This window comes from Notamacropus eugenii, chromosome X (genome assembly GCF_028372415.1).
Source record: "Notamacropus eugenii isolate mMacEug1 chromosome X, mMacEug1.pri_v2, whole genome shotgun sequence".
Taxonomy (NCBI): Eukaryota; Metazoa; Chordata; class Mammalia; order Diprotodontia; family Macropodidae; genus Notamacropus; species Notamacropus eugenii.
Genome location: NC_092879.1, coordinates 29,135,909 through 29,162,444, shown reverse-complemented (window position 1 = coordinate 29,162,444; position 26,536 = coordinate 29,135,909). Strand labels below are relative to the sequence as shown.

The 26,536-nt window shown below is 41.4% G+C and overlaps 1 protein-coding gene across 2 annotated transcripts in view; it reads right to left on the bottom strand.

The window, feature by feature from the left end:
- The window catches only part of ATG4A (autophagy related 4A cysteine peptidase), a 69,252-nt gene that overhangs the window by 23,895 nt on the left and 18,821 nt on the right, over positions 1 to 26,536 (bottom strand). The window contains exons 2-4 of one of the 2 annotated variants that reach the window (XM_072626010.1): positions 11,917 to 12,027; positions 5,801 to 5,872; positions 3,992 to 4,090 (exon numbers count right to left, since the gene is read on the bottom strand). In XM_072626010.1, the coding sequence (XP_072482111.1) occupies positions 3,992 to 4,090; positions 5,801 to 5,872; positions 11,917 to 12,027 (282 nt within the window). The remainder of the gene's footprint in view (positions 1 to 3,991; positions 4,091 to 5,800; positions 5,873 to 11,916; positions 12,028 to 26,536) is intronic. The other variant, XM_072626008.1, reaches the window with a different exon arrangement.

Here is a 26,536-nt window from a genome sequence, read left to right as displayed (position 1 = left end):
TCCCACAGAGAGCACCATAGGCGTCTCAGGCTAATTTCCCTGAGGTTGTTGATTTTTTTAAGTAACATTTTTTATTTTTTCCCCAGTTACATACAAATACAAAATCCACTCAAAGACTCTGATCATCTAGCTCCCTACCTTTCCAGGTTTCTCACACCTTATCCCTACCAGGTACTCTTCAATCCAGCAACACTGGCCTCCTGGCTGTTTCACAAACAAGACCCTCCATCTCTGGGTTTCCAACATGCTCTCTGGTGGTCCCCCAGGTCTGAAATAGTCTCCTTCCTGCACTGACTACTGAATTCTCTGGCTTCCTTTAAGTACCACCTAAAATCCCATCTTCTATAGAAAGCTTTCCCCAATCCCTCTTAATTCCAGTGCCTTCCCTCTGTTAATTGTCTCCTATTATATATATATACACACACACACACACACACACACACACACACACACACACACACACACAGGATATGTATTATATATATAATAGGATACACATGTATGTATATATGTGTGTGTATATATACATGTATGTATGTGTGTGTATATATATAGAGAGAGAGAGAGAGACAGAGAGAGAGACAGAGAGTATAGGATATTGTATATAGCTTGCTTTGTATACATTTGTTTGCATGTTCTCTCCCATTAGATTATAAGTTCCTTGAGGACAGGAACTGTCTGCCTTTTTTTCTTTTTGTATCTCTAGTGCTTAGCAGAGTACCTGGCACATAGTAGGGTTTTTTTTATTAAATGTTTCTTGAATTGAATTGAATCTGATAAAGGACTTTCATTCATTCATTCTATAGCTCCAGAAACCTTCCATAGGATATGCATGAGAATTGGCACAATATTCTGTACCATTTGAATTATGAAGGAAATGCTTTTGTTTCCACCCTGGACTGGAGATTTGTGTGATAGGCCAGAGTATGAAGACTAAATTGATTTCCCAGATACATATTTCTCTTCTGAGGTTTTGGTGTCTTTTGTATTCACAGCTGCAATAGACTCCAAAGGTGCCAAAAGTCATTATCTAAAAGTATCTCCAGTTTTTCCTTTGCTTCCAGATTTCTGTGAAGATTTTAAATTTAGAGTCCACAGAAATTTTCAGAAGATAAAATGCAATCCCTCTCCCTTCTTTTTTTCTGAAGAATAAACAAATCAGTAAACTGCTTTCAGGAGATACTGATTAATAAAATGCTCAAAACCAGAAATGATTGATGACACTGACAAAAAAAATTCTCAAAAAAATGTAACTTTTAAAATAAAGACAAAATAATACAAGCTACAATTCACATCTCTCAACTCTGGTTTAAGGGGGAAATTCCATTTCTAAATTTCTCCTGGCCAGAGACTTCCGCAACTCATCCCACTTAAACATACAGTCAGAATTGCCAAGCTTTGTGGTTGTTCAGTCATATTTCAGTCGAGTCCCATTCCCCATGACCCCATTTGGGGTTTTCTTGGCAAAGACATTAGAGTGGTTTGTCATTATCTTCTCCAGCCCATTTTACAGATTAGGAAACGGAGGTAAACAGGGTTAAATGACTTGCCCAGGGTCACATAGCTAATAAGTGTCTGAGGCCAGATTTTAACTCTAGGCCCAGCACAATTACAGAAACAGATCCCTGTAGGCTGCACAATGACATAGAAAACCAAAAATGAACATTATCTATGTTGTACTATATTTTTACTTGTTTTGTTAAACATTTCCCAATGACTTTTTAATCTAGTTTTGCTGCCCACTGGCCCTGAGGTTGACCCCTGTGGTTTAGACCACACCAGATATCATGCTACACATATATCTGTGAAACCTATGCTTAAATCTCCTATCTCTGTACCAGAGAAATTCCACTAATCTTTAGCCCACCTAGGGAAGTCTTAGGGAAAACTTCTCTTTCCCCCTTCCTTACATGTGGGATGCTCTGTCTATCCCATGAATTACATTTGTGTGTGGGTAAAGTACCAAGCACAGTTACTCAACAATTTTATGACCTATTATTGCTGACAACAAATTAGCCTTCACGTGTTCAGACAGCTTGGTACAGTGGTAAGAACACTAGCTCCAGAGTCAGAAGGACCAAGTTCCAATTCATCCTCTGACATTTATTACTGGTATGACTTTGGGCAGGTCAGGTGAATACCCTGGGCCTCGGTTTCCTTTGTAAAATAAAGGAGTAGATTAGATGGCCTCTAGGAGTCCTTCTCAGCTCTAGATGCAGGATCCTAGGAGAACTTCACAATCATTAACAAAAAGTTGTGTTTGTTTAATAAAGGTAATGAGGCATTCTATGTGACATAGGAACAAAATTCAAATTAGGCTCCCCAACTCACCAACAAGGGGCATTAAAGCCTTCAATCTCCTCGGATTTCTGGGAATCTTCTTTTATAACTCATACTAATAGGTCACTCCCAAGTAGTCAAGATGAAATCAAAAGTGAGACTTTTCCCCATTGCAATGGGGAGGCCTAGACCTCAGTCCTCCCCAGATCTTTTTCCAAATCTCCTATTCCTTTCTGGAGCTAGGTGGGCTAAAGAATTGTTGTTTTTCTAACTCAAAACCTTAAATAGATAAAACTATTATCATAGATGAGTGTTGGAAGAGTCCTTCAAAACCACGCAGTCAGAGATCTTCAGGAAGAGGGGTGCTAAAAGGGCCCACAATGGCAAGGTAATCTGAAAACATGCCTGCCAAATAGGTCAGCCAGCCTTCTTTGCTTGCAGACTTCCAGTAAAAGGGAACCTACTACCTGCTAGGAAACCCCATTCTACTTTGGCAGATTTTTCCTAACGTTAAACTAAATTCACCTCTGTGTAACCACCATCCAAAGCTGCCGCCCTTGGGGACAAGCAAAGCAAATTGGATTCCTCATCCCTATGACAGTCCTTCAAATACCAGAAGACAGCTATCATGATTCCTGGTAATTATTCTCTGCTCCAGGCTAAAGATGCCCAGTTCCTTCAACTAGTCCTAATATGGCATGACACCAAGGCCTTTTCACCATCTTGGCTGTCCTCCTCTGGACGTTTACCAGCAGATAACAATAATAACAATAAGACTAAATAGTAATACAGTTAACATTTATAAAGTGCTTTAAGATTTGCAAAGCACTTTATATCTATTATACCATTTGAACCTCAAAACAACCCTATGACATAGGTAGCATCATTACTTGTATTTCACGGATGAGAAAACTGAGGTTAAGCAATGTTCAGTGACATGTATAAATTCCCACACAGGATTTAAATTCAGGTCTTCCTGACTCCATGTCCAGCACTATCCACTAAACCGTGCTGCTTAGCTTATCAATGACCTTTCTAAACTGTAGCATACAGAGGTGATGACAACCCTCCAAATGTGGCACCCCTCAGACCTATTTCATTTTTGTCTTTGTAGCTCTGGTGTCTTGCACACAGTAGGTGCCCAAGAAGCATTTGTGAAATTGAATTGGATCTGTTCACTCAGTAAAACTAAACATTCACTGTTTCTGCTCTGGCACCTGGTCTTAGGCCAAAAGAGGCACATTTCAGAGGAAAAATAATCAAGACACACTAGTTCTAGTTACTATAACGGGCTTGTATTCACTCAGACTAGCTATTTAGTGAACACAAGCCAGTACAGCCTCAGCTGACAATATGTGATCCCATTGGCCACCATCTTGATTTATTTAAACAAGGTTAAAAAAAACTGGTCTGTCATAATGGCCTTCTTTCTAAGCAGTTTGCTGATGGACTTAGCTCAACAATAAAAAGGATAGAAATCCTAAAGGGCACACACCCCTGTTTCTGTTCATTCTTCAGGAGCAAAAGAACTTTCTTATCTGCTGAGTCACCAAGAAACACCTGTCTCCTACTCCTGACAGACTTCATCACTGGAGCATTTAAGCACCTGTGTTTGCTTTGTCTAAAGCCTCCCCAAGTCATAGCCCACTGCTAAACTATGACAGCAAGAGACAGAGTCTCCCCTAAGTGGTCAGCAGAACAAGTTACTCACCCCTTCCTAGGTGCTTGCAAATCAGGGCCTGGGCCAACATCATTTGTCCACAACGTAGCATGCATCCCCAGCCAGAATCAGATGATGGGCCTGTTCCTCCTATTGGCAAAAGGGTCTGAAATGAACTGGGGTTCACAGGATCATGGGATTATAGATTCAGAGCAGGAAGGGAATTTAGAGGTCATCAAAGTCTAATGCCCTCATTTTACAGATGAGGAAACTGAGGCTCAGAGAGGTTAAAAGATTTGCCTAGGGTCACACTTAAGTATCTGTGGAGGGATTTAAATGGAGGTCTTGACTCCAAATCCAATGTCTTGGATCTTGGTTCCAGTATCCATCCACTATCTTGGAATTACCTTTTCCATAAAGAGAAGCAGACTTGGGAATTTTTATAAACACATGCTATTGGAGGGAGATTAACCAGGAAAATAAGAGGAGCTTTGGCCATTGATTAAGGTGAGACTGGGTGGGTAAAGAAGTGAAGAGCTTGAAGTGTCCAAGTAAGCACTCCAGAGTTTCTCCTGAGTGCAGCCCAAACTTCAATAGGGAAATAGTTAACAAAAGAAATGAAAATATAACGCAACATGGATAATCTTAATGTGTGGTTTTCTAAGTTCATTTCTATTTGAGTGGTGAAGGGAATGCTGAATTTAACTCAGTCTTTTATGACTTTACAACATGTGACTTACTTTTTCAGGTTGTAGATTTCAAACTAGAAATTAAATTTAGGGTACACATGGAAAGTGTAATTATAGATACCCAGTCACGGATACATTGGAGCAAGTGAAAGATCAGACCAACACTTGTCAGGCAAGGATGTGCTCCAACCTTGGGAAGAATACCACTTTATCTCTGTGTACAGAATAAAAGGGACTATCAAAATGGCCTTAGATTTAGGGAGGCTCCTAGCTGTCCTAACACAAAGAGACTAGAAATCTCTGATAGAATCAATCTTGATTACATCTAAACTCAGGAAGGTGGTGTGCCTTTGGAAGACAAACCAGTAAAAATCACATGACACTGGCTGCTCCAACTAAAGAACACTTGATTGTAAAGGAAGTTTCCAAGTAAATATCAGCAGTGAACTCAAAATGCCTTTCTCTGGGTGTCCATGGAAGCTGCCATGGCCTTGAGGTATTTCCCATCCAGTATGACAGTGAAAAAATTCTGCTAGAAACATGCAGATCTGGGAGAGGACCAACTAAAGTAAGGCCCAGAAACTGCCAAAAAGAGGCGAATCCTTTCCTTATGGCATTGTGGTGAGAGAGAGATGGAGGGGAGAAGAGGTAACCAAGTACTGGTTATGGCAATAAACTTAGCAAGTTCAAGAAGACTGATGCCCAGGGAGCAAAGGGGAGCAGGATAGAGACAACAAAATTCCTCTCTCACGCTGCTGTTTTGGGAATATGGATCCGAACAGATGAAATTAAAATTAAAAAAAGGAAGGGATATTAGACTTCCTAGAAATTGGACAGATTGCAAATAAAAATTTCAACACTGCAAATGCTTCCTCATATAAAGTAAATTGAATTTCTGGGAGAGAAAACAATTCCAAGTTGGAGAAAATGTCGGCCTAATGTAACATAATGGTCATAAACCATACCCAGGATGGTTTTACTCTAAGTTGACCAGGGCCAATTCTAAAGTGCATCTGACTGAGGCAGTTACCCATATTTCCTCACAACACTATGAAGCAGATAAATTACTTGCCCACACAGTTAAGTAAGTGGTAGGTAGGGTCAGAACTTGAATTCAGATCTTCCAACACCAAATACAGAGCTCTCCATAATAGGCAGCAGACCTACATACCTATTGGTGAAAACTTTCTTCGGTATGTAAACCAGAGACGAGCACTGACATCAGACAACAGCTTGGATTTTTCTGTAATTAAAAGTAAAAGTAAGAGTGAATTATCTGCTAACAAATAGTGCCATGACAATTCTGGGCAACTAATGAACCAGTTAAATTGCACTGTCATGATGCGTAAGGAAAAGAGCAACTAAATCTGAATTACACAGAAACTCTTTAATAGATTATCTCAGATTCCTACTCCCCTTATCATGTCACCCCTACCCTCACCCTGTGAGATGAAAATAAAACCATCTAGTTGCCTGCCTTGTCAGTAGTTCTGGTCAAAGTTTTAGTATGAAAGAAGATTGAAGCTATCTATGGAGAATCTCAAATCATCCTTTTAGTTTGCACAGACAGGATACAGTAGTGATGGAGGACTTCAATTATCCAAACATCTACTGAAGTGCTTGCATTCTCTCCCCCATCCCCCCCACTTGCCTTAATGATCATTTCATCCTTCAAAAGGTAAAAGAATCAACAAGAAAAATTCTATTTTGGATCTGATTCTCACTAAACAGAGAGGAACTGGTTGCTAGAGTGGAAATGATGCAGATCCTGAGGAGAAGAGAGGTGGAGGTAAAGAGCTTAGTAGCACTGAGCACAAAGCCTGGCACAAAGGAGGCACTTAATAAATGATTTTTCACTTGACTTGATCTGTAGCCAGTGCAAAGAGAGAGAGAGGAGATGGAGAGTCTCATGTGAAGAACAGAGAGAAGACCAGTCTGGCTGGATCACAGAATGCAGGATGGGGAGTGTTCTGGGCAGAGAGTGACTCAGGTCAATCTCCTGGCAATTTAGGTTCAGTCATAGATCATTTAACAATTTACAAAAGGAGATTTACTTAGCCATAGCAGAAGGATATTCAACCCCTTGAGCTAAATCAGTTAAGCAGGCTTGGAGTCAGGAAGACTCATCATTCTGAGTTCAAATCCTGCCTCAGACACTTCCAAGCTATGTGACCCTGGGCAAGTCACTTCACCCTGCTTACCTCAGTTTCCCCATCTGGAAAATGAGATGAAGAAGGAGACGGCAAACCACACTAGTATCTTTGTCAAGAAAACCCCAAATGGATTCACCAAGAGACTCCAACATGACTGAAACAGTTAATCAACAAAAGCAAAGCTTCCACTGAGATCTACTAACCAAGCATCTGAGAGCCACTCCAGCTCCTCATGATGAGCAAATGATGTCAATAGAAGATGCTTAGTCTTCTGAGACAACCGAGCCTGAAAAAAATGCCTTAATATTTTTGACGAAAAACTAGCTTAAAGTGCAAGGAGGAATAAGAGAGGTCACATTATTGATGCTACTACACTCTAGCCCCTGGTGATAAGGTCCTTGACATCTTCTAAATTAGTGCTTCTTAAACTGGGGGATGTGCCAGAGGGATCGTGAGTGGAAAAAGTTTAAAAAGCCCTGTTCTAGAGCACTTTCTACCCTGAAATGACTTGAGGGCTATTACTGTTCAATCTTGACCTCCAGGGTGATAGAGATAACACTACAGGTAGAAGAGAAAAACTCAAACAGAAACCAAACAATAATAGAACAGTTCCCTGAAAGGATGAATGAAGTCAGGAGAGTTTGAGGAAGGCCCAAATCCCTAGTGTAAAGAATCAGATCCATGTGGTGGGTGATCCTAAATCTTCGTAATTCATAGTGAGATTCTCAATATGAAAAGGTAACTATTAGGACTACAGCAAAGATGATGAGCCTTCCTGCATTGTCATCAATCTGCTTCATAGCTCAAGAGGAATTGCCCTAAGTGTTCCCTATCCCACTGGTCTGGGTAGAATATAAGACACTGGCTGCAGTAGAGGACTCTCAATGACTGCCCCTCTGCTTCTGGGGGAAGCTGGTCAGGCACTTTCATCTTCCTCTTGTTGCTGCTTCCCAATAGTGCCATCCCTCAATCCTCCAAGCCCTTCCTGGGGAGATGAACAATGATCACTGGGTGCTGGACTGGCAGCCCATCATTTGGACACTGCAGTAATCAGTGGGTTCTAGTGGGTCTGCCTTTCGATACTGCACATGCCAGTGCCCATTCTTCTGCCACTGGGCTACCACTGTTGCTGAGAATTGATCCACTATTCACTGCCACTGGGGTCTGTGTCACTACTCACTCACTACCTGCTGCTAGAACTGCAAGTGCTGCCTGTTGCAGGTAACTGGGGCTTGCCTCTATGCTCAGTGTCTGCTGCTGTCTGCTAGGACCTATATCTCTGCCCAGTGCTATCTGTTGTGGCTGGGGCCCTCATTTCTGCCCGTAACCCCTAGCTAGTATTCTTGGGGCCTGTATCTCTGCCCACTGCCCACTCTGCCAGCAGAGGATAACTGCTACTGCTAAAGCCTGAGCCCTTTTGCCCTCTGCTGCATTGCTTTAGGCCCAGGTGCTACTGCAATGCTACTACAGAAGCCTGCCTGACCAACTACACAAGGCCTGCCTCTGCTCCCATAGGCCGAAGACTACTGTGGGCCTGCACTACCATCGACTTCCTGTGCTCAGGAGAAGCCACGAGGATGCTTCTGCTACTGGGTCCTGCCCTTCTTTGCTAAGGGAAGGACACAAACCAACTTTAAAACAAGCAACAAAGCCAGAGATTCCTCAGAAGCCACTGCTGCGGGGGTGCAGAAATGTTCCTGGGGCCTCGGTTTTGTGTCCTTTAGGAATCCCCCACTAGAAGCACTAATTGCAGTTCCCAGTTCCGGGGGGAGAGTTAAAACTCTCAAGACTGATATCGCAGCCCTGACTGGCCTCAGCTAATTAACTGAGGGGCAACTGGCACATTTGTCCATATTCCCAATTCCAGAAATGATTTTGGGCTCTCGGGGAGAATTTAACTTTGTCCTTTCAAGTGTCTCCCAAAGCCTGAACCAAAGAACCACAATAAAATCCATGTGGCAAACTTGTGGTTGCTTTCTCAAATTCCAAATTTAAAAAAAACCAAACTCCAATAGTTTCTTCAGCAGAGTTCTTAGAGAGTCCTAACATTCCATGGATCTATATTTGCCTTCTCTCACTACTGGGATTTCTCATGCCACGCTTCAGTGGTTGGCTATATCCAAACACAATTACAGAACTGAGGACCACTGGGTCAGCTGTACAGTTACTCTAAAATGTCAGAGGACTTTTATCAGAAGGCCTCCCCTGAAGCAACTGAGTATGACCATTAGCAGGCAGTCCCAGAAAAAGCCGAGGACAACTAGTTGTACTGAATCTGTCCTTTTCTCATCAGGGGAAAATTTTCTCCATCCCAAAAGTTCAGTCCATCCAGGCTGCTTTGAAGATACAAGGAATTGTGATAACATCCCCTAATGGAACTTGGAAGATGCCTAAATGACCATAAAGAATTCCCCTCCTCTCACCCCTCCGAAGCTGAAGGACATAAAACAAGGTACACTTAACACATTAGTCTCTTCTTTTTGAAGGACCACAGGCAAGTTGCTTTCTAACTTTCCAGAAATAGAAGGCCCCTCACAGTAAGCAACCACTTTTTTCATTTTTGCTGTGGTTTGGTCATTTTTCAATGATGTCTGATTCTTTGTGACCCCCATCTGGGGATTTTTTTTAGCAAAGATACTGGAGTGGTTTGTCATTTCCTTCTCCAGCTTTTTAGAGAATTTTATAGATTTTACATTTTACGGATGAGGAAACTGAGGCAAACAGGGTAAAGTGACTTGCCCAGGGTACCCAGTGCCAGATAGTCCATTCACTGAGGCATCACCAAAAGCATCACATACCTTATTCTGTATTGCCTATCCCTTACTTTAATAAGTGCATTTGTTGTGGGCTGGACCTCACTCAGGTCAGTCCTCTCTTAGTTTATGTTCCTATTAGAACAAAAGAGACTTTTGTTGGTCGCTGGAGAGTTAACAAAAAATTTACTTGGCCACAGGAGGAGGCTATTCAACACAGATGGGAAATGAGAACCTCTGCTGTTGATTTAGCTGAGCAAAGATCCAAAGATTCACCAGTCAAGTATCTGAAAGACCCTCCAGTTTCTCATGGCTGCTTTGTACTCAGGAGCCAACCAAATCTCAAGGAATATTTCAAGAAAAACCAGCTCAAGATGTATGGGGTTAGAGGTAAAGATACTGCTCCCACCACAGGGAAGAATTTCCAAAGAGGCTAGAAAGACAGGTGGGGGTCAGGTTGTGAATAGTTTTAAAAGCTAAAAAGAGGAGTTTGCATCTGATCCTAGAGCCAAATAGGAAGTTGATGAAGTAGAGGAGAAAGGAAAATCATTTTGGCAGCACTGTGGAGAATGAAGAGGGGAGAGACTTGAGGCAGGGAGACCAAACAGAAAGTTGTTGCGATAATCTATGTGAGAGGTGATGAAGGTCTGATGGTGATTGGGTGAGTGCAAAGAAGGGGTCAAAGGAGGATGGTATTGCAAATGTAGAGACAGCAAGACTTGGCAACAACTAACTGGAAAAGAAAGTGAGGAGGAGTCCAGGATAATGCCAAGGTTACAACCCTTGGAGACTGAAATGATGGGGGTACTTTGGACAGAAATAGGGACTTTTGGAAGAAGAGAGGATTTCAGGGGAAAGAGCATGAAATCAGTTTGGAACATGTAAAGTTGAAGGATTCTCCAGATGGTCAGTATGAAATGTCCAATAGACAACCGAAGCTCAGGAAAGAGACTGGGCTGGAGATGGAGATTTGGGAATCATCTGTAGAAGGATGATACTCAAACCTAGGGCAGCTGCTAAGGTCAGCTCTTGGAATTACAGTTTAGAAAAGACATTAAGAAGCTGCAGATCATCCAGAGGAAAGCAACTGAGATAGGGAAGGGCCTTGACCCCATGCTATATAGGGATCTGCTGAAAGAACTGGGCAGGTTCAGACTGGAGAAGACTCAGGGTGAACATGACAGATGTCTTCAAGTATTTAAAGGGCTGGAAGAGGGAATTAACCCTGTTCTCTTTGTTCAGAAGGGAGAGCCAGGAGCATGACTGGAAGCAGCAAAGAGGCATATTTCAGCTTCATGTGAGGGAAAAGCTAACTCTTTGAGCTCTCCACAAGATGAATAAGTATAGTAGCTTTCCCACCCATGGAGATCTTCAAGCAGAAGCCAGCCTAAAAGTGTCTTAGAGCAGGAATCCCCTTCACGATAGGGCTGTACTGGCTAGCTGCTGATGTGCCTTCCAACCCATACATTCTTTGATTCTATGAAATACCTGAAGATAGTAATCATGTTTCCCTAAAATCTTTCTCTTCTATGGCCTAAATAGCACCAGTTCCTTCATCTTATCTCAGGATGAGAGTTTTAGGACTGGAAGCAACCCTAGAGGTCATCCAGTCTGGCCCCCTTCAGTCAGGAAACTGAACCAGAAAGGCTGATGCCTTGCCCAGGGTCACACGGCCAGTAAGTCTGGACGCTAAGTCCAGTGGCCTAGCCACTACATCTGGAGGTCCTCCAGATTTTCCTAAAATGTAACATGTGTAACTGGCCACAATACCCCCTAAGCAGTCTGACGAGGGCAGAGTAAAACAAGACTATTGCCTCCCTCACTCTGGACACTCTTAGATCAATGCAGTCTATGATCACATTAGTTTTACTTGTTGTCAGTGATCCTTCCCAGCTTTGGATCATCGACCTATTTGAGACGAAGGTCCTCTAGATGAAGAGGACAAAAAGCCTTAGGGCACAACCACTAAAGTTCTCTCTCTGGGTTTGCATCCACACAATACATTAATGAGCCCTTTTGGGGTATGGTCACATAGCCAGTTCCAAATCTACACAATTACATAATTAGCAGGATGTGTGAATCTACGTGGAACGAAAGAAAAAACTAGGAAGCAAGCACTACCCAAGGTGAGGAGATAAAAATATAACAGTTGTCACTTTCCAAGCAGAAAGAACTGGTATGATTGGATTATGGCATATGCAAATTTTCAGAGTAGCAATGTCATCTTCATGTAAACAGCATATCAAAAATCAAAAGCTGCAGTAACACTTTCTAAGGCAACTTTTGGACAGCCCAGATATAAGGAGAAGTTTATTCTAACATATTGGGATCTGCCAGCTTTCTGCCTAATTTTGTTCTCATCAATGACTATGGGGTCCTACCTGCTTGAAGATCATACTGCTTCCCCAAGATCCAAACAGGCTCATCTGTTTCAGGTAACTCTTCTAGAGAGTCTGATAAAATAGTTATATGTCTTTCACACCTGGAAAAAACTGAATAGAAAGAAAAACAATTATAAAACAATTTAACCCTGGAAGAACTATGTGCTCTTCCTTCATTTTGTGGTTCTTTTTTATCTAGCCAGCATCTCCACAAAAACACGGATCAGGGTGAGTTTTCAGAGTAATTCACTTTTCCCTTCCCTGAGTCTTTTACAGTATAAGCATTATTACATCCTTCTTACGTAATAATTCTAGTGAGATTTCATAGGACAATTCTAAGAATTCTCCCACAACTCCTTAGATACTTATTCCTGATTTTCTTTAATTGAGTCTATGCTGCTACTTGAGTACTGATTCTAATTTAATTGAATAAATGGACTGTTCTTTAATATGGCAAATTGTATCTAGGTCAAGGTAAGAAACATTATTAGATGTCCTTAAGAAAAACTAATATTATTTTCTTTTTTTTTTTCTTCTTGTGGTTTTTCCTTTTTGTTCTGATTCTTCTCTCACAACATGACTAATGTGGACATATGTTTAATATGATTATACATGTATAGCCTATGTCAATTGCACGCTGTCATGGGGAGGGGAGTGAGGAAAGAGAAAAAAATTTGGAACTCAAAATCTTATAAAAATGAATGTTGAAAACTATCATTACAAGTAATTGGAAAAAAATAAAATACTATTATGTGTGTGTGGGGGGGGGAATTTAGAAACAAAAATAAATAAATAAAAATATCTTGGCACTTCAAAAAGAAAAACTAGAGACATTTCCAATTAAGATCAGAGGTAAAGCAAGCATGTCCACTATCTCCAAATCAATGTTGAAAAACAAGCAAAGGAGACTCTTGAAACTTAGATTTATGAAATTATCTCTTTGAACCAAGGATACCAGCTCAATTTCCAAATCTTTCCTTTCATTTTTCAGCCAGAAATTATCTTCTTCCTTTGAATATCTTATTTATTTGTCTTTTCTTCACTTTGAAGATTCTATTTTTGTGCTTTAGTTTTTTATATAAATGTTTTTTCTCCCCAACTAGACTGATTTTTTTGAGAGCAGGGTTTGGATCTTACTCATCTGTGTATCCTACAGAGTGTTCTGTATGTTGGGTCCTTGACTTCCACCTGCTGTTGTATCCTTTCCTGCCTAATCTACATTCTTGGAGGAAAGGAGAATTGTGAGATGGGACCTTGCACTGGACCATCTGACTGTATACCTTCCATCTTATATTGCACTTTCTCTAACCTGATCCTCCTTCTCCTCCTCCGCCTCCCCCCCCTTCCTCTTCTTAGCTCACTGATCAAAGCAAAGAAGTCAGAACTTCTTGCTTCCCATTGCTTCTTCCAAGTTCTCTCCTTTCCTCTATCACTCAGCAGTTTCTCTTTCTTTGACATTCATGCAATTCATATCTACACCTGATTAAAATTCTGGTAGCTGTTGTTTACAGAACTCCACATCACTCTCTTTCCTTCCTCAATGCATTTGGTACCTGGCTCACCATCTTTATCTCCTCCTCAATTCCTGCCCTCATACTATGGGACTTCAACATTGATATACTGACTCTCCCTAACCATTTAGTTCCTCAACAAACTCACTTTGGCCACACACAAAGATGGTCGTACCCTTGATCTTACCATCACCCACAAACGTACCAATTCCATGTTCAAGAATTCCAAAATCTTTTTATCCAACCATAATCTATTAGCTTTTTCCTTCTCCCTCTGCCTTCCCCTATAAAACCATACTCTTCGTCCATACTGTGACCTCCAAACCCTTGACCCTTCAGTTATCTCCAAGGGAATCTTCACTGTACATTCTCTCCTCTTTTCCCTATCTTGACCTTTAGTGAACCAATTCAAGAGAGTTGGCAGGGACCTCAGCTGCCACCTAGTCCAACCAATACATAAAAGGAATTCTCACTATGACCCACTCAGCAAAAGGTCCCCCAGCCTCTGCTTGAATAGCTGAAAGAAAGAGGACTTCACTACCTCCTGGGGTAGTCTATTCCACTCTTGGACAGCTTAAATTGTTAAACAGCTATTCCTGATATCGAGCCAAAATTGTCTTCTTTCCAATTCCTACCCATGGCTCTTGGTTCTATCAAGCAAAACAGTTTAATCTCTCCTCTACATGACAGCCCTTAAAATAACTGTAGACAGATATTAGGGCCTCACTACCCATCTCCATCCACCCATTCCATGATGTCACTGGTCCCCTATGAAAACAAAGGACGAACAACAACCCCCACTATTTTTTTCTCCAGGTCAAATGTCAACCAGTCAGTCAATAAACATTTATTAGATGCCTATTATATTCGAGGCACTTTGCTAAGTACTGAAGATACAAAGATAAGCAACAGACAGTCCCTGCTCTCAAGGCACGCCCAGTCTAAATGTGTCCTGTTCCTTCATATGACATGGAAGTCAAGGCTCTTCCTTCTTCCTTCCTTCTTGAATCCCTCAGGCCCCTCTGTTTGACTTCTCCTATGTACTCTGTCATGGTCTAACTTCCATTACACTTATCTGTGTACTTGGCTTATCCACATTATTAGACTGGAAATATTCTGAAGGCAGAGAGCATGTCATTTTTATTCTCAGCCTAGAGCCTAAAGTAGCTAAAGCAACAAAGCTTTAAATCTTAAGGGGAAGATTAAGGTGTGACTCAAGAAGATCTGGCCAAATGAACAAGTATTCATTTCTAGGGCTAAAGTCCCATCAAGGAGCATTTACTAGGCACTTACTACATTTGTAATCTAGTTGGGTGAACAAAACTTGTAAAACACAAGAGAAAATCCCAGGAAATGCTACTGCAGTGTCTAAGTGCTAGAGGAGTTCAAAGAAAAGGGAGGGAGATCTATACGAGTCAGAATCTTCAGGGGATGTTAGGTTGGCTCTCCTTCAAGGAAGGAGGTGAACCTTATACCGTTCAGGAGAATAAAAGGTAGGATTTGGAGAGCCAAAGGGGAAGGGGGTGGATAGGGAAGGGAATATAGGTGAAAGGAACAGTATGAGTAAAGGCAAAGAAGAGAGGTGGGTATAAACCAGGCATTTTTATGGGCTATTTGAAAAGACTGGAATAATTAAGTAAAGAGTAGACAATGGAGAACAGTATAAATCAAATCTGGTTAGGTGAGGGGGGATGGGGGTTAGATTTTGGAAGTCCTTTAAAGTAAGGTAGAGGAGTCAGAAACATGGAAAATTTTTTGGGAAGAGGTCTAAGGAAAGTGGTATTTAAAGATAATTGGTAATTACACATTACAAATAAGTTTCCTATCTGCAATAATGGAGGGAGTTTCCATATTTGGAGCTCCCCCTCAGCAATGAAATCACAGATGGAGAGAAAAAGAGGAAATGTGATGGTATAGAGGATGGATTAAAAACAAGATGATCTGAAGTCAGGAAGGCTAGCTGAGGCTGTTCTGGGAGGAGATCCAGGTTGAAACTGGTTAGATAGCAATAACAACAACAACAACAACCATCATCATTTTTTCTATCTGCACAAACAGGCCAAATATTAAACATAAGAAGACTAGGAGGACAGAGATTTGTCCAAAAACTGTTTCTAGCTGAACTCCACTGAATTATGAGAAGAGTGGTAGTGGTAATGACCAAAAAACTGACATAGTGCTTTAGGTTCACAAAGCAGTTTGCATACATTGTCTTATTTGATCAACAAAACAAACCATCAAATCATGACCCACTACTTCTTGGGAAGAGAGTATATAGCTTGAATTAAAAATATTGTCATAATTTTTTCATTGATATCATCATAACACTCCCAAAGAATATAAATGAACATTCAATATCATTCAGGCACCTTGTCATGTAACATGTTTACAACATTGTTTACAACAATGTAAACAGAGACAACACTAAAGGGGGGGGGGGGCTTTCAGTCAAGACAATGGGCAGTGTTGGCACCAAAGCAGCAAAGTTCAAGTTCGTGTTCTCCCTTTATGTCCCCTATCAGTAAATTACAAAACTAGGCAGTGGCCTCTCCAAGTGGTGATTTTCTTTAACTGTTTGAGGGAGAATGGGCTTACTATCTTGAAAAAAGCTGTCAGGGAAATAGTCAAATTGCTATTTTTCCACCCTTCAAATCAGCACCGGGTTCGGCAGAAAGTCAGGATTAAGAAAGGGCAAGGGAGCTGGTAACCTAGGCAAGTGGCAAAAGGTACAACGTGCTAATGGCACTTTTTAGAAAGACATATTTTAATGCTAGGCAAAAAAAAAACTTCTTTCTGGAACAGAGGAGATTATTTTCATGGAACCCTATGATCTCAACATTGGAATGACCCTCTGTGAACTCCTAGTCCAATCAGTAGCTTGATGTCCATGGATGGTACATATAAATACAAAAGAATCTGAGGAGGGAGAGTCTTAACAAGTTGGCGGGGGGGGGGGGGGGGGGGGGCATCAGGAAAGGCTCCCAGTAAGAAGTAGCATCTGAGTCAAACCCTGAAGGAAGGTAGATTCTAAAAGGTGGCAGTGAGGAGGGTGTATGGTCTTGTTCTGAAAGACAACCTAGGCAAAGGCACAGGGATGGGAGATGGGGATAAGACTACTCTGTGGAGTAGTTAGTAAAAAGTCTGGACAGACAAGCTGGAGCCAGTTAGTAGAAGGGTATAAGTGCCAGGCTGAAGAGTCTGTACTTTATCCTAGGGGGTAACTTTTGAGCAGGGGATGTCCCATAGTCAGGCCTGTGCTTTAGGAATATTCACTTGGCAATTGGATTAGAATAGTGGTCTCTGAACTAAGGGTTGGGATCTCCTAGATGGCCTGTGGCTTGATCCCAAAGAGTGCATCACCAACCAAGCAATCAGAGGGTGGATGGAATCCCACAATTGTGGAACCTGTCTCCATCTTAAACTTTGCCCTGGACCCCCATAGCAACAATAGCTGAGATGCCGTTAGGAAAATTCCTCCCCACTCACCCATATACCTACCCTTTGTACCCTAAATCACCTCTGATTAGAATAACCAACCCTTTGAAGACACATTCCAACTCAGGGCACTGACCAGTGAGAAAGAACTCCATTTCAGCCTTTTTCACTTAGGATACGTGAGGATGAGCTACACCGTGCATCACAAGAGTAGGAAGAAACTAGAGATTCTGGTTAAGAAATTGGGTAAAATAGCAAACATCAGTAACAACAGTAGCAAGCCCATTATTTTACACACCTACACAATCTGAACATTAAGCACAGAAAAGCAACTTGTCTCTGCACTGTTCCTATGCAAACTCCACTGAATATATGCAACGAGAACAACAACAGTAAAAACAAGATCTCGGTACATTATCTTCCCACTCCCCAATATTCCCCCTATTCAGATTTGCTATCTTTCTGTCAAGGGCAGCTCTCCCAGACCCCCAGAGAGGCAACCTCAGTGTCATCCTGGAGTCCCCATGTCCCCATTACTCATATCTAGTCAGTTGCCAAATCTTGCCTTTTACCTCCAATATTGCTCTCTTGTATGCCCCCTTCTATCCTGATGCTGCCACCCATCTAGGGACAGGCCTTATAAGCTCACACTTGGTCTATTGCAATAGGCTGCTGGTTAGTGTCCCCACCTCAAGTCTCTCCCCACTCCATTCGGCTGTGAAATTAATATTACACGTAGCTCAGATTATGGTACCTGTCCTGCTCCATAAACTCCAGTGATTGCCTATTGATTCTAGGAAAACAAAATATGATTTGATCTTTATCTCATCCTTTTTCATTTCTATTTTGTGTTATACAACTATTCATAATTACTAGTACAACTAGATATGTATATAATTCATAAATAAGTAAATATATGGGGGCAGGATCAAAATTTTTTTACTGATGGGGTACAAAAGCAAAAGTCTGGAGATCAATGGTATAGAAGAAGGTTTGGAGAGGGGAGATACTGGAACCATAGAGACTCATTTTTTCTGTTGTTCTTAACTTGGCAAACAAGTTAAAAGCCAGGCATATGAACACAAAAATGTTTGGGTCAAAGTCATATTCAGTCCACAAAAGAAAGCTGAGAAGAGAGGGTGAAGATTGGAAAGGAAGGGAAAGATATCCACTAGGAGTCATGGTTTGGAAGACTATAAGCAATGAACAAGTCTAAGAAGGGAATAAAAGAAGGCCTAGGTCCCTTCACAAAACAGAGGGTCCAAGAGGAATTCACCAATGGGGGGAGAAGGCAAACCTTACAAAGTTATGTTCCATGTGGAATAGGTCACAGAGGTGGTTGGATGTTCTAAGGCAAGAAGGCTCCAGGCACTGAGGAAAGCTCAGGATGAGACAGCATGGTTTGGAAGTCCAAGACCAGCCATCCTTAACCTCCTGTTCTTCATTTTTTAGATATTATGATGATTCTCTTTTCTGTCTTTCTTCCTTTTCATCACTATTGTTACTACTGTGTCCTTTCCCTCCTAAACATTTCCTTTATTAAAAAAACAACAACTCAAGGAAAGTAATTGAGTTTATTGCAACAGTGTAGGTGAAAAATGTGATGCAGGCCTGAAATAGTAAGTGGTTGTGTGAGTAGAGAGAAGGGGATACATGGGAGAGATTTTGTGCAGGTAGAACCGACAAGTCTTGGCAATTGACTGAGCATGGAGGGTGGGAGAGAGAGAAGAATCAGGGATGACTAAGGGCTTGTGAACTGAAAGGATAATAGTAATCTCAAGAGAGATAGGGAGGTTTGAAGGAGAGGCAGGTTTAAGAGAAATTTCATTTGGCTATGCTGGATTTGAGATGCCAATGGGACAGTTCCACAGAGATACCCAGCAGGCAGGTGATGCAGGACTACAGTTCAAGAGAGATTAGAGATGGGTATATAGATGTGATAGTGATCAACTGAACCTATGTGAACTAATGAAAGCAAAATGGGATCAAGTCTAGAGAAAGAAGAAAAGGAGGCAACAGTTTTCTCCCTCTCCCTGATCAGACTATCTCCAGAGTAGTATGGGATGTCACAATTTAGAAAAGACAACAATAAAGTGGAGAGAAGGCAGGGAAAAGCAACCAGGATGGTGAAGAGTCTTGAGTTCATACCACATGAGGACCAGTTGGAAGAATTAGGAATGTTTAGCCTGGAGAAAAAGAGACTGGAGGAGTGTGGGAGTAAGAAAAAGAGATATGCAAGATTAGTTTTAAACATCTGAAGGACCATCATATGGAAGAGGCACTAGGCTTGTTCTCCTTGGTCCCACAGAGAAGAAGGGGTAAAAAGTGCATGGGCAAATTTAGGCTTGATATCAGTTTAAAAATAACAATGATGATGGTGACAACAACTTCCTAGCAATCCTATAGGCCCATACAAGATGACAAAGGCATGGTTTCAGACAAACTTGGGAAAATTTATTTGTATGAAATGATGGAGAGTGAAATGAGCAGAATCAGGAGAACAATTTCTCCAACAACAGGGAAAAGTCAAAGAACTCAGAAATGCCTCAGAACTCTGATTAGAGCAATAGGCAACCACAATTTCAGAGGCCCAGTAATGAAGCATGATACCCACCACCTGAGCAAGAGGTGATGGACTCAAGACAAAGAAACCATACCAACGTGGAAATTTGTTTTACTTGACTTTGCAAATTTATTACAAAGATTTTGTTCGTTTTGTTTTTCCAATGGCAAGTAGGTGAGCGGGGGGAACCAAATACATAAATGATTGTTAATTGAAAAAAAATTAAGTAAAAGAAGTTTTATATTTTAAAAACAAGAAAAACTTAATAATTAGAGACTACTAGAAGTGGGCTAGGCTTCCTCCAGAGGTATGCGAACAGAAGCCAGAAGGCCATTAAGCAGGTTTTCATGTATTGTTTGGAACACTTCTTGATGATGGAGGTCCCTTCTACCCCTAAAACTAGGATTCTAAAGGTTCTATTGCTTTCTCCTGGTTTTTTAAATGCCTTGCAATTTAGTTTGTGGTTCCTTCTTGGTCTCCCCATAGAAAATGTATATCTAATCACTAGAAAATTTTGGACCTAAACAAAAATTGGTATTGTTACCAAATGTTCAGTTGCTGAATAATGAGCTTTTCCTGTTCTATCTCTATGTTGTTGAATAATGAGCTTTTCTTGTTCTATTTCTATCTTGTAGATCATTGCTTTTAGGGCTTAATAACACATGTATTGGAACTCTGGGGAATAATTAAGATTTAGCTTTGTTAGATGATGATAGTCAAACCTGAATAAGCTGACATTTAAGAAACTTAATAAAAAAAAAAGTAAGGGATAGATGTGTTTGGATTTCTGTTTTGGGGCACGGGTTCCATCAAGGTTTGCTTTGGCTTGGATAAAGTAACATTAAAATATTAGCTTAAATTTGAGCAAGTTGAATTGCTTAGAATAATGGCTGGGATCATACAAGTATGTTTAGGTATAAACTGAAGGTTTTGTTTTTCATTTGTAGGTAATTTCTTTTTGACAACGTAGTGCTGGACTTGAAACTGTTAAGATCTGGGGTTCAAATTACACCTCAGGCACTTACTAGCTGTGTGACCCTGGACAAGTCACTTCCCCATGCTGGTTCTCAGTTTCCTCCTCTGAAAATGGTCCCTAAGGTCCCTTCTAACTCTAGATTGAGGATCCTCCAATCCTAAATTGGGTCCTGAAGTTATATTTGCAAAAGTATGATTAGGCAAAATATTCTACACAGAATCTCAGGTAACAAGGGTTTTCATAGTAAAATTTGTGTTAGAGTAAATATGTCTGAATTCCAATGAAAGAGTGCTTCAGTCTTATATATCTTGGCTTTCGCCAGGGAACTAAGTTTAGCAAATGTTTTCATATGCTAATACCATCTGTGCATGTTAGAGTCAGGCCTTCATAATGCCAGAAATAATCAGCCTTGAGAACAGACCAGTAACATAAAACAACTCCTCCTAGTCACATAGCTCCAAAGTTTGCAAGCTGTTCTCCTTACAACCAACATGTGAGATCAGCACTATATGGATGGCTATTATTTCCATTTCACAGATGAGGAAACTGAGTGTCTGCTAGGGGTTTACCTAGGGTTATACAGCTAAGAAGTATCTGACAGGAGATTCTAACTCAGGTCTCCTGATTCTATGCCAAGTAACTAAGGCACAGTGAATGAATACAATAGGCTTCTTGTTCCTTCTAGCTATGATTTCCCAGCCTTTGCTGTACCTTTAGCCAGGGCACATCCATTAGATTAAGGTCTCAACTGGAGAATATGGAAGTCAGTTTTGCCCTGCTGTGACTACAGTTATCGGCAGAACTCCCTCACTTCTCAAGAGAATAATATTTGCAGAGGGCTACGCCCCGTTCTGCCATCTGTGGATCTGCTCCCCTGCCCTTCTCTCCCAGCAGAAACAACAGCTGTGACAAATATTGCTCACTGGGAACAGGCAAGCTTTCAAATCTCAGTGCTCTATTCTTGCCATCTTAAGCTGAAGTTTAGATTCTCAGACATGAAGAAGTGATATGGCCCATATATCCCTGAATTACCTCGGACGGAAGTCGTGAATAATTTGGCCACATGCCTCCATGATGGGATATTAGTAGGAAGCAAACTGCTCCCAGGCATGAACCTGAGTGATAAGCAGTGAGGTAGGTTGATCCATCAAGGGTGAGGTGGTTTTAGGGATGGGACCCTAACTATTTCTGTCTCTGAAAATGGAGCTCACCCCTGGGACTTAGCTCTTCAGACTCAAGCACAACTGAGCCAAGACAGTTTGAAATCACAAACCAAAAATCAAGCAAGATAGGTGTATGTTGTAAGTCTTGGAGGGCCTAAGGTCTCAGTCAATCGATTATCAAGTATTTATTGGGTTCACCAAGCCCTGAACACTGGATTAGCTACTGGGATCTAAAAGGAAGCAGAAAATATAATACCTATCCTCAAGGACTTTACCATACTAAAGTAATATTTCAGTTATCCAGGATACAGTCAGGAAGCAGGAAATAACAAAACAGATTACTGATAACCAAAAATAGAAGTCACAAAGCCCAGGCACTAGACTCACAAACTCCTAAGAGGAGAGGTCCACCCTCTGAGTTTGTGCTTACAAGAACTGAACAAGTCCAGTGGCCTGGTCTCCAAGATCACAACAGAAAAGAAGTAGGAAGGGTGTGCAAGTCTGCTGACAGAGAAGTGACAGTTGACCTGCAGGGAAGAAAGAGGAAAAACTATAAAAAGATAACACAGGAACTGCCAAAGCAGAGCAGTCTGGAGCCAATGAGAACAAATAACATCTGAGGGAAGCACTGCATTATAACATGATATAACTGATGACATGAATAATTAATGAGAATGATGTCATCAAAAAAGCTACACAGTTATCTCTTCCACATTGTGGAAGTTAGGGAGTTAGCACCCCCACAATCTGGAAAATCTATGGAAAATGTTTTGGCCCTCCCTTTGTACCAGAGAATAAGTCTGAATTATTATGGTATTAAAAGATAAAACATGCTGATATTATGCAATACTATACATATATTTTATGCATTTCTGAGTTTCTAAACTTTTTCTGTGTCATTTGCTGGCCTTTACATGTCGTCTGCAGCTTCTGCAAAACTCCCCCCAAATTTCCCTTTAATTTCTTAGGCCAAACCACAACATATCGAAACCTCAATGGGGAAAGTCATGATGTGGAAGGAATAACTGTAATACGTTCCTTATCCTCTGTTAAAAAAAGAAAGGAAATAAGGTTGGAATATATTTTAGAAATAGTTCTATGCAAAACAGTTGGAATAAACACAATTACAACTACATTGTAAACTCCTATCCCCTCTCCCTCTCTGGTCTTCAAATGTCTCTCCATTGACTCAGGTCTCCCCCATTATTCAAACACTCTCACCTGCCACTGTCAAGGTCTTAAGCCAGCCAAAATCCTAGAAAAAGCTATTTACACTTGTTGCCTACGCTTCCCCTTCTTTTACTCTACAATCTGGCTTCCCACCAGCCTCTTCACTTAGCTGAAAGTGTCTCTCCAGAGTTACCTGATGTCTCAGTTTCCAGATCTGATGGCCTTTTTTCTCAGTCCTCCTCCTTCTCAATCTTGCTGGAGCATTTTTTCTTTTCCTATTTTACTTATTTTACATAATCTTTTGAGTATTGCCCTTTTGTTCTTTTACTACTAACACCCTCAATATATAACAGGACAATAAGAGAGGTATCTTTACTGTTCTGTTATGTATTGGTGGTGGTGTTTTATGTAACGGGAGCCCCAGACCTGACCCCCTATTTTACATGGAAACTGTACCTACTCTGTCCTATATTTTTCTTATGCATGCGTGTGTGTGTGAGAGAGAGACAGAGACAGAGACAGAGAGAGAAAGAGAGAACCTTGTTATCTTATCATTACCAAGTCCTGCCCAATGGAAGATAAACTCCATGGCCAAACACTGCCTTTTGTTCCTTTGGGTTTACGGCTGAATTTCTTGCTCAAAGATCAAGCCTTAAACCCAATTCACTCTGGAGCACATAGACTGGACAACAAGTCCCCACCCACCTAGAAGGGAGTGAATGTAACTACTATATAGTAATTGTTTCTCTTTTACCCAGGAACTCAGAGGAACACAACAACAAACACAAGCACAACCAGCATTTGACACTGTTGACTATAATCTCTACCTGGATTCTCCTGCTCCCAAAATCCCCTCCACCCTTCTCCCTAAAAGTCCCATTGCAGACCTATTTAGGAATTACAAACTAAATAGTAATTGTTTCTCTTTTTACACAGGAATCCTGAGGGTCCTCCCAGTTTGATTTTTTTTAATTAAAGGGGCCATTCCTTCAGTTGAGGCCTTGCTCCCATGCTTTTTAGCATGTTTTCAGTCATGTAGTCAAATGCTTTCAATGAGGATGAACATGGCATCAAGGTCAACTACCATACTGATGGTAAGTTCTTCGATTTGAAAAGGGTACAAGCCAAGACCAAAGTGGAGGGAGTGTTGGTGTATGATTTTCTGTTTGAAGATGATTGTACACTCAGTGAAGCCTCTGAAGCTGAGATGCAACAAAGTATGGATCAGTTCTCTGCTGCCTGTGCCAATTTTGGCCTAATAATTAACACCAAGAAAACACAGGTGCTCCATCAGCCACCACCACACCATCCATACGTGGAACCATCAGTTACAACAAATGGAGAAGTTTTGAATGCTGTGGATAAGTTCACTTACCTTGGTAGTGTTTTGTTGTTGTTGTGTTCGTCCTTCATTGCTGAAGAAGATCATGCCCTCAGAAATGATGACATGACTTGCACTTGACTTTGTTTTGAGTGAGGGAGGGCTGTGCAGGTCACCAGCCTCACTTTGCCCCCACAGCCATCTGAATTCAGTGACCTGATATCCCTTAGGATGACTGGAGATGACCCAGGATGCACTAGGTAGTATACTTTCCAGGGATGTACACATTGACAGTGAGGTTGATGCACACATTGCCAGAGCTAGCTCAGTGTTTGGGAGGCTCAGAAAAGTTTGGGAGAGAAGAGGTATTAGACTGACTACCAAACTGAAGATCTACAGAGACGTTGTGCTGACCTCATTGTTTATGTCTGTGAAACATGGACTGTCTACCAGCACCATGCCAGGAAACTGAATTGCTTCCATTTGAACTGTCTTAGGAAGATTCTGAGGATCGCCTGGCAACATAAGGTATCAGACACTGAAGTCCTTGCTTGAGCTGAACTGCCAACCATTCAAACTATGCTTCAGAGGGTGCAACTCCAATGGGCTGGCCACGTTGTTCAAATGCAAAATGTACACTTGCCAAAAAGACTATTTTACGGAGAACTCACATGGGACAGGTGATCCCACGGTGGTCAGAAGAAGCAATACAAGGACACTTTCAAGGTCTCTCTCAAGAACTTTGGATTTGACGGTGCAATATGGGAGACACTAGCACAGGACCACTCAGCATGGCATGCCCACATCAGAAAGGGTGCTGTGCTCTATGAGCAAAGCAGAATTGAGACAGCACAAAGGAAACGTCGGATGTGCAAATTTGGAGTATCCATCTCAAATATTCACACGGACTATCTGTACCCAACCTGTGGTAGAGCACACAGTTGGACACATTGAAATTTCACTTCATCATGGGGATGTCATTTTGGTCCTCTTTGAGAATGAAGGACAACAACCAACTTAAAGAAGCCTATTCATTGAATGGGTGTATCTCACTCAAAGTAAGAATGTGGAAAGACCTTAGCCTGAATGGGCCAGGGTCTCACATTGCATCCTGGGCCACGTCCTGATGAATATCAGGCCACTGGATCCAGACAGCTTAGAAGAAAGTGAGGTTGGTGACCTTGCACAGCCCTCCCTCACTCAAATCAAAGTCAGCTGCAAGTCATGTCATCATCTTGATGTCATGGTCCTTTTCAAGAATGAAAGACAAACACAACAACAACCCATTCCTTCCACTGTGCTGTCTGGAATGCCTACTCCATCTTGAACCATTTAATTTCATATCTCATCTGGCTCTCATTGAGCTCTGGCTCCCTCCTGGACATAAAATGCCTGGTGACCCTTTCCAGTACTGGTGGCAACTTATATGCCATTCACTGGTCACTGTGTAGTAGTCAGAATATTCCTTGGTCCCTGCAATGTTAACCAGAGAGTTAAAGATCTTCCCCACTCATTAATGGATCTGCCCATTAAGGGAAGCTTGATTAGGGGAGACCCACACCTTTCGTTAATTTTCTAATAAGTCACTGGTTCTCTAGGGTTGTGATATCCTGTGGCTCTGAAAAATGTTTCACTTTGGGGCTTACTCATTGGAAATGTTTGTTTGGACAGAGGAGCTCTGGGCTACCACTATGGAGCCCCCTGGCTTTGAAAACCCAGATGTTGGTGCTTCTCTCTCTAGTAACTATGTATGTATGGTCAGACAGTTGGATCTTCTATTGATCTGCAATGTGTTGCTTACAGTCAGATAGTTGGAGGCCCTATCTGTTGATTATTATTTCTCTGTATTTTCTCTGAAGTTCAGGGTACTGACTTTTTCCCCTGAACTAAGTGAATGGTATATGTGCTTGATGAAAGTGATTGTTGACCCCTCAAAAGTTGCTTTCCTTTTAGAAAAGCAGATCTAAGAACCTGTACAGTAGGGCCTCCTGTGTATATCAGGGTCCTTGCTTTTACAGTGCCCAATACTGCTTACAGACTCTCCCCCTACCACCATCCCTCAGTAACATCTCTTGCCTTTATGTTCATTCAATCCATATTTAGCAACAATCAAGATTCCCACCGTTGTTATCTACTATTATCTTTTCCCAGGAGGCTCTCCTGGTACTTGGCTTGGAGAATATCTCTAGTTTACCCATCTATACAGTTTACGTATCTATACTGCATGGACACAGTTGTCTACATGTCCTATCTCCCCCTTAGAACATGAGTTCCTACAAGGCGGAGAGTTTTGCCTTTCTTTTTATTCCCAGGGCTTAGCACAAAGACTGACATATAGTGAGCACTGAATAAATGCCTATTGACTTCACCACTCTATTCCCACCCTCCCTATCTCTAACCTGGTCATTACCTTCTAACTGACCTCCTTGCCTCTCTGGTCCTTCCAATACATCTTCCAAACGGCTTCCATGATGATCTCCC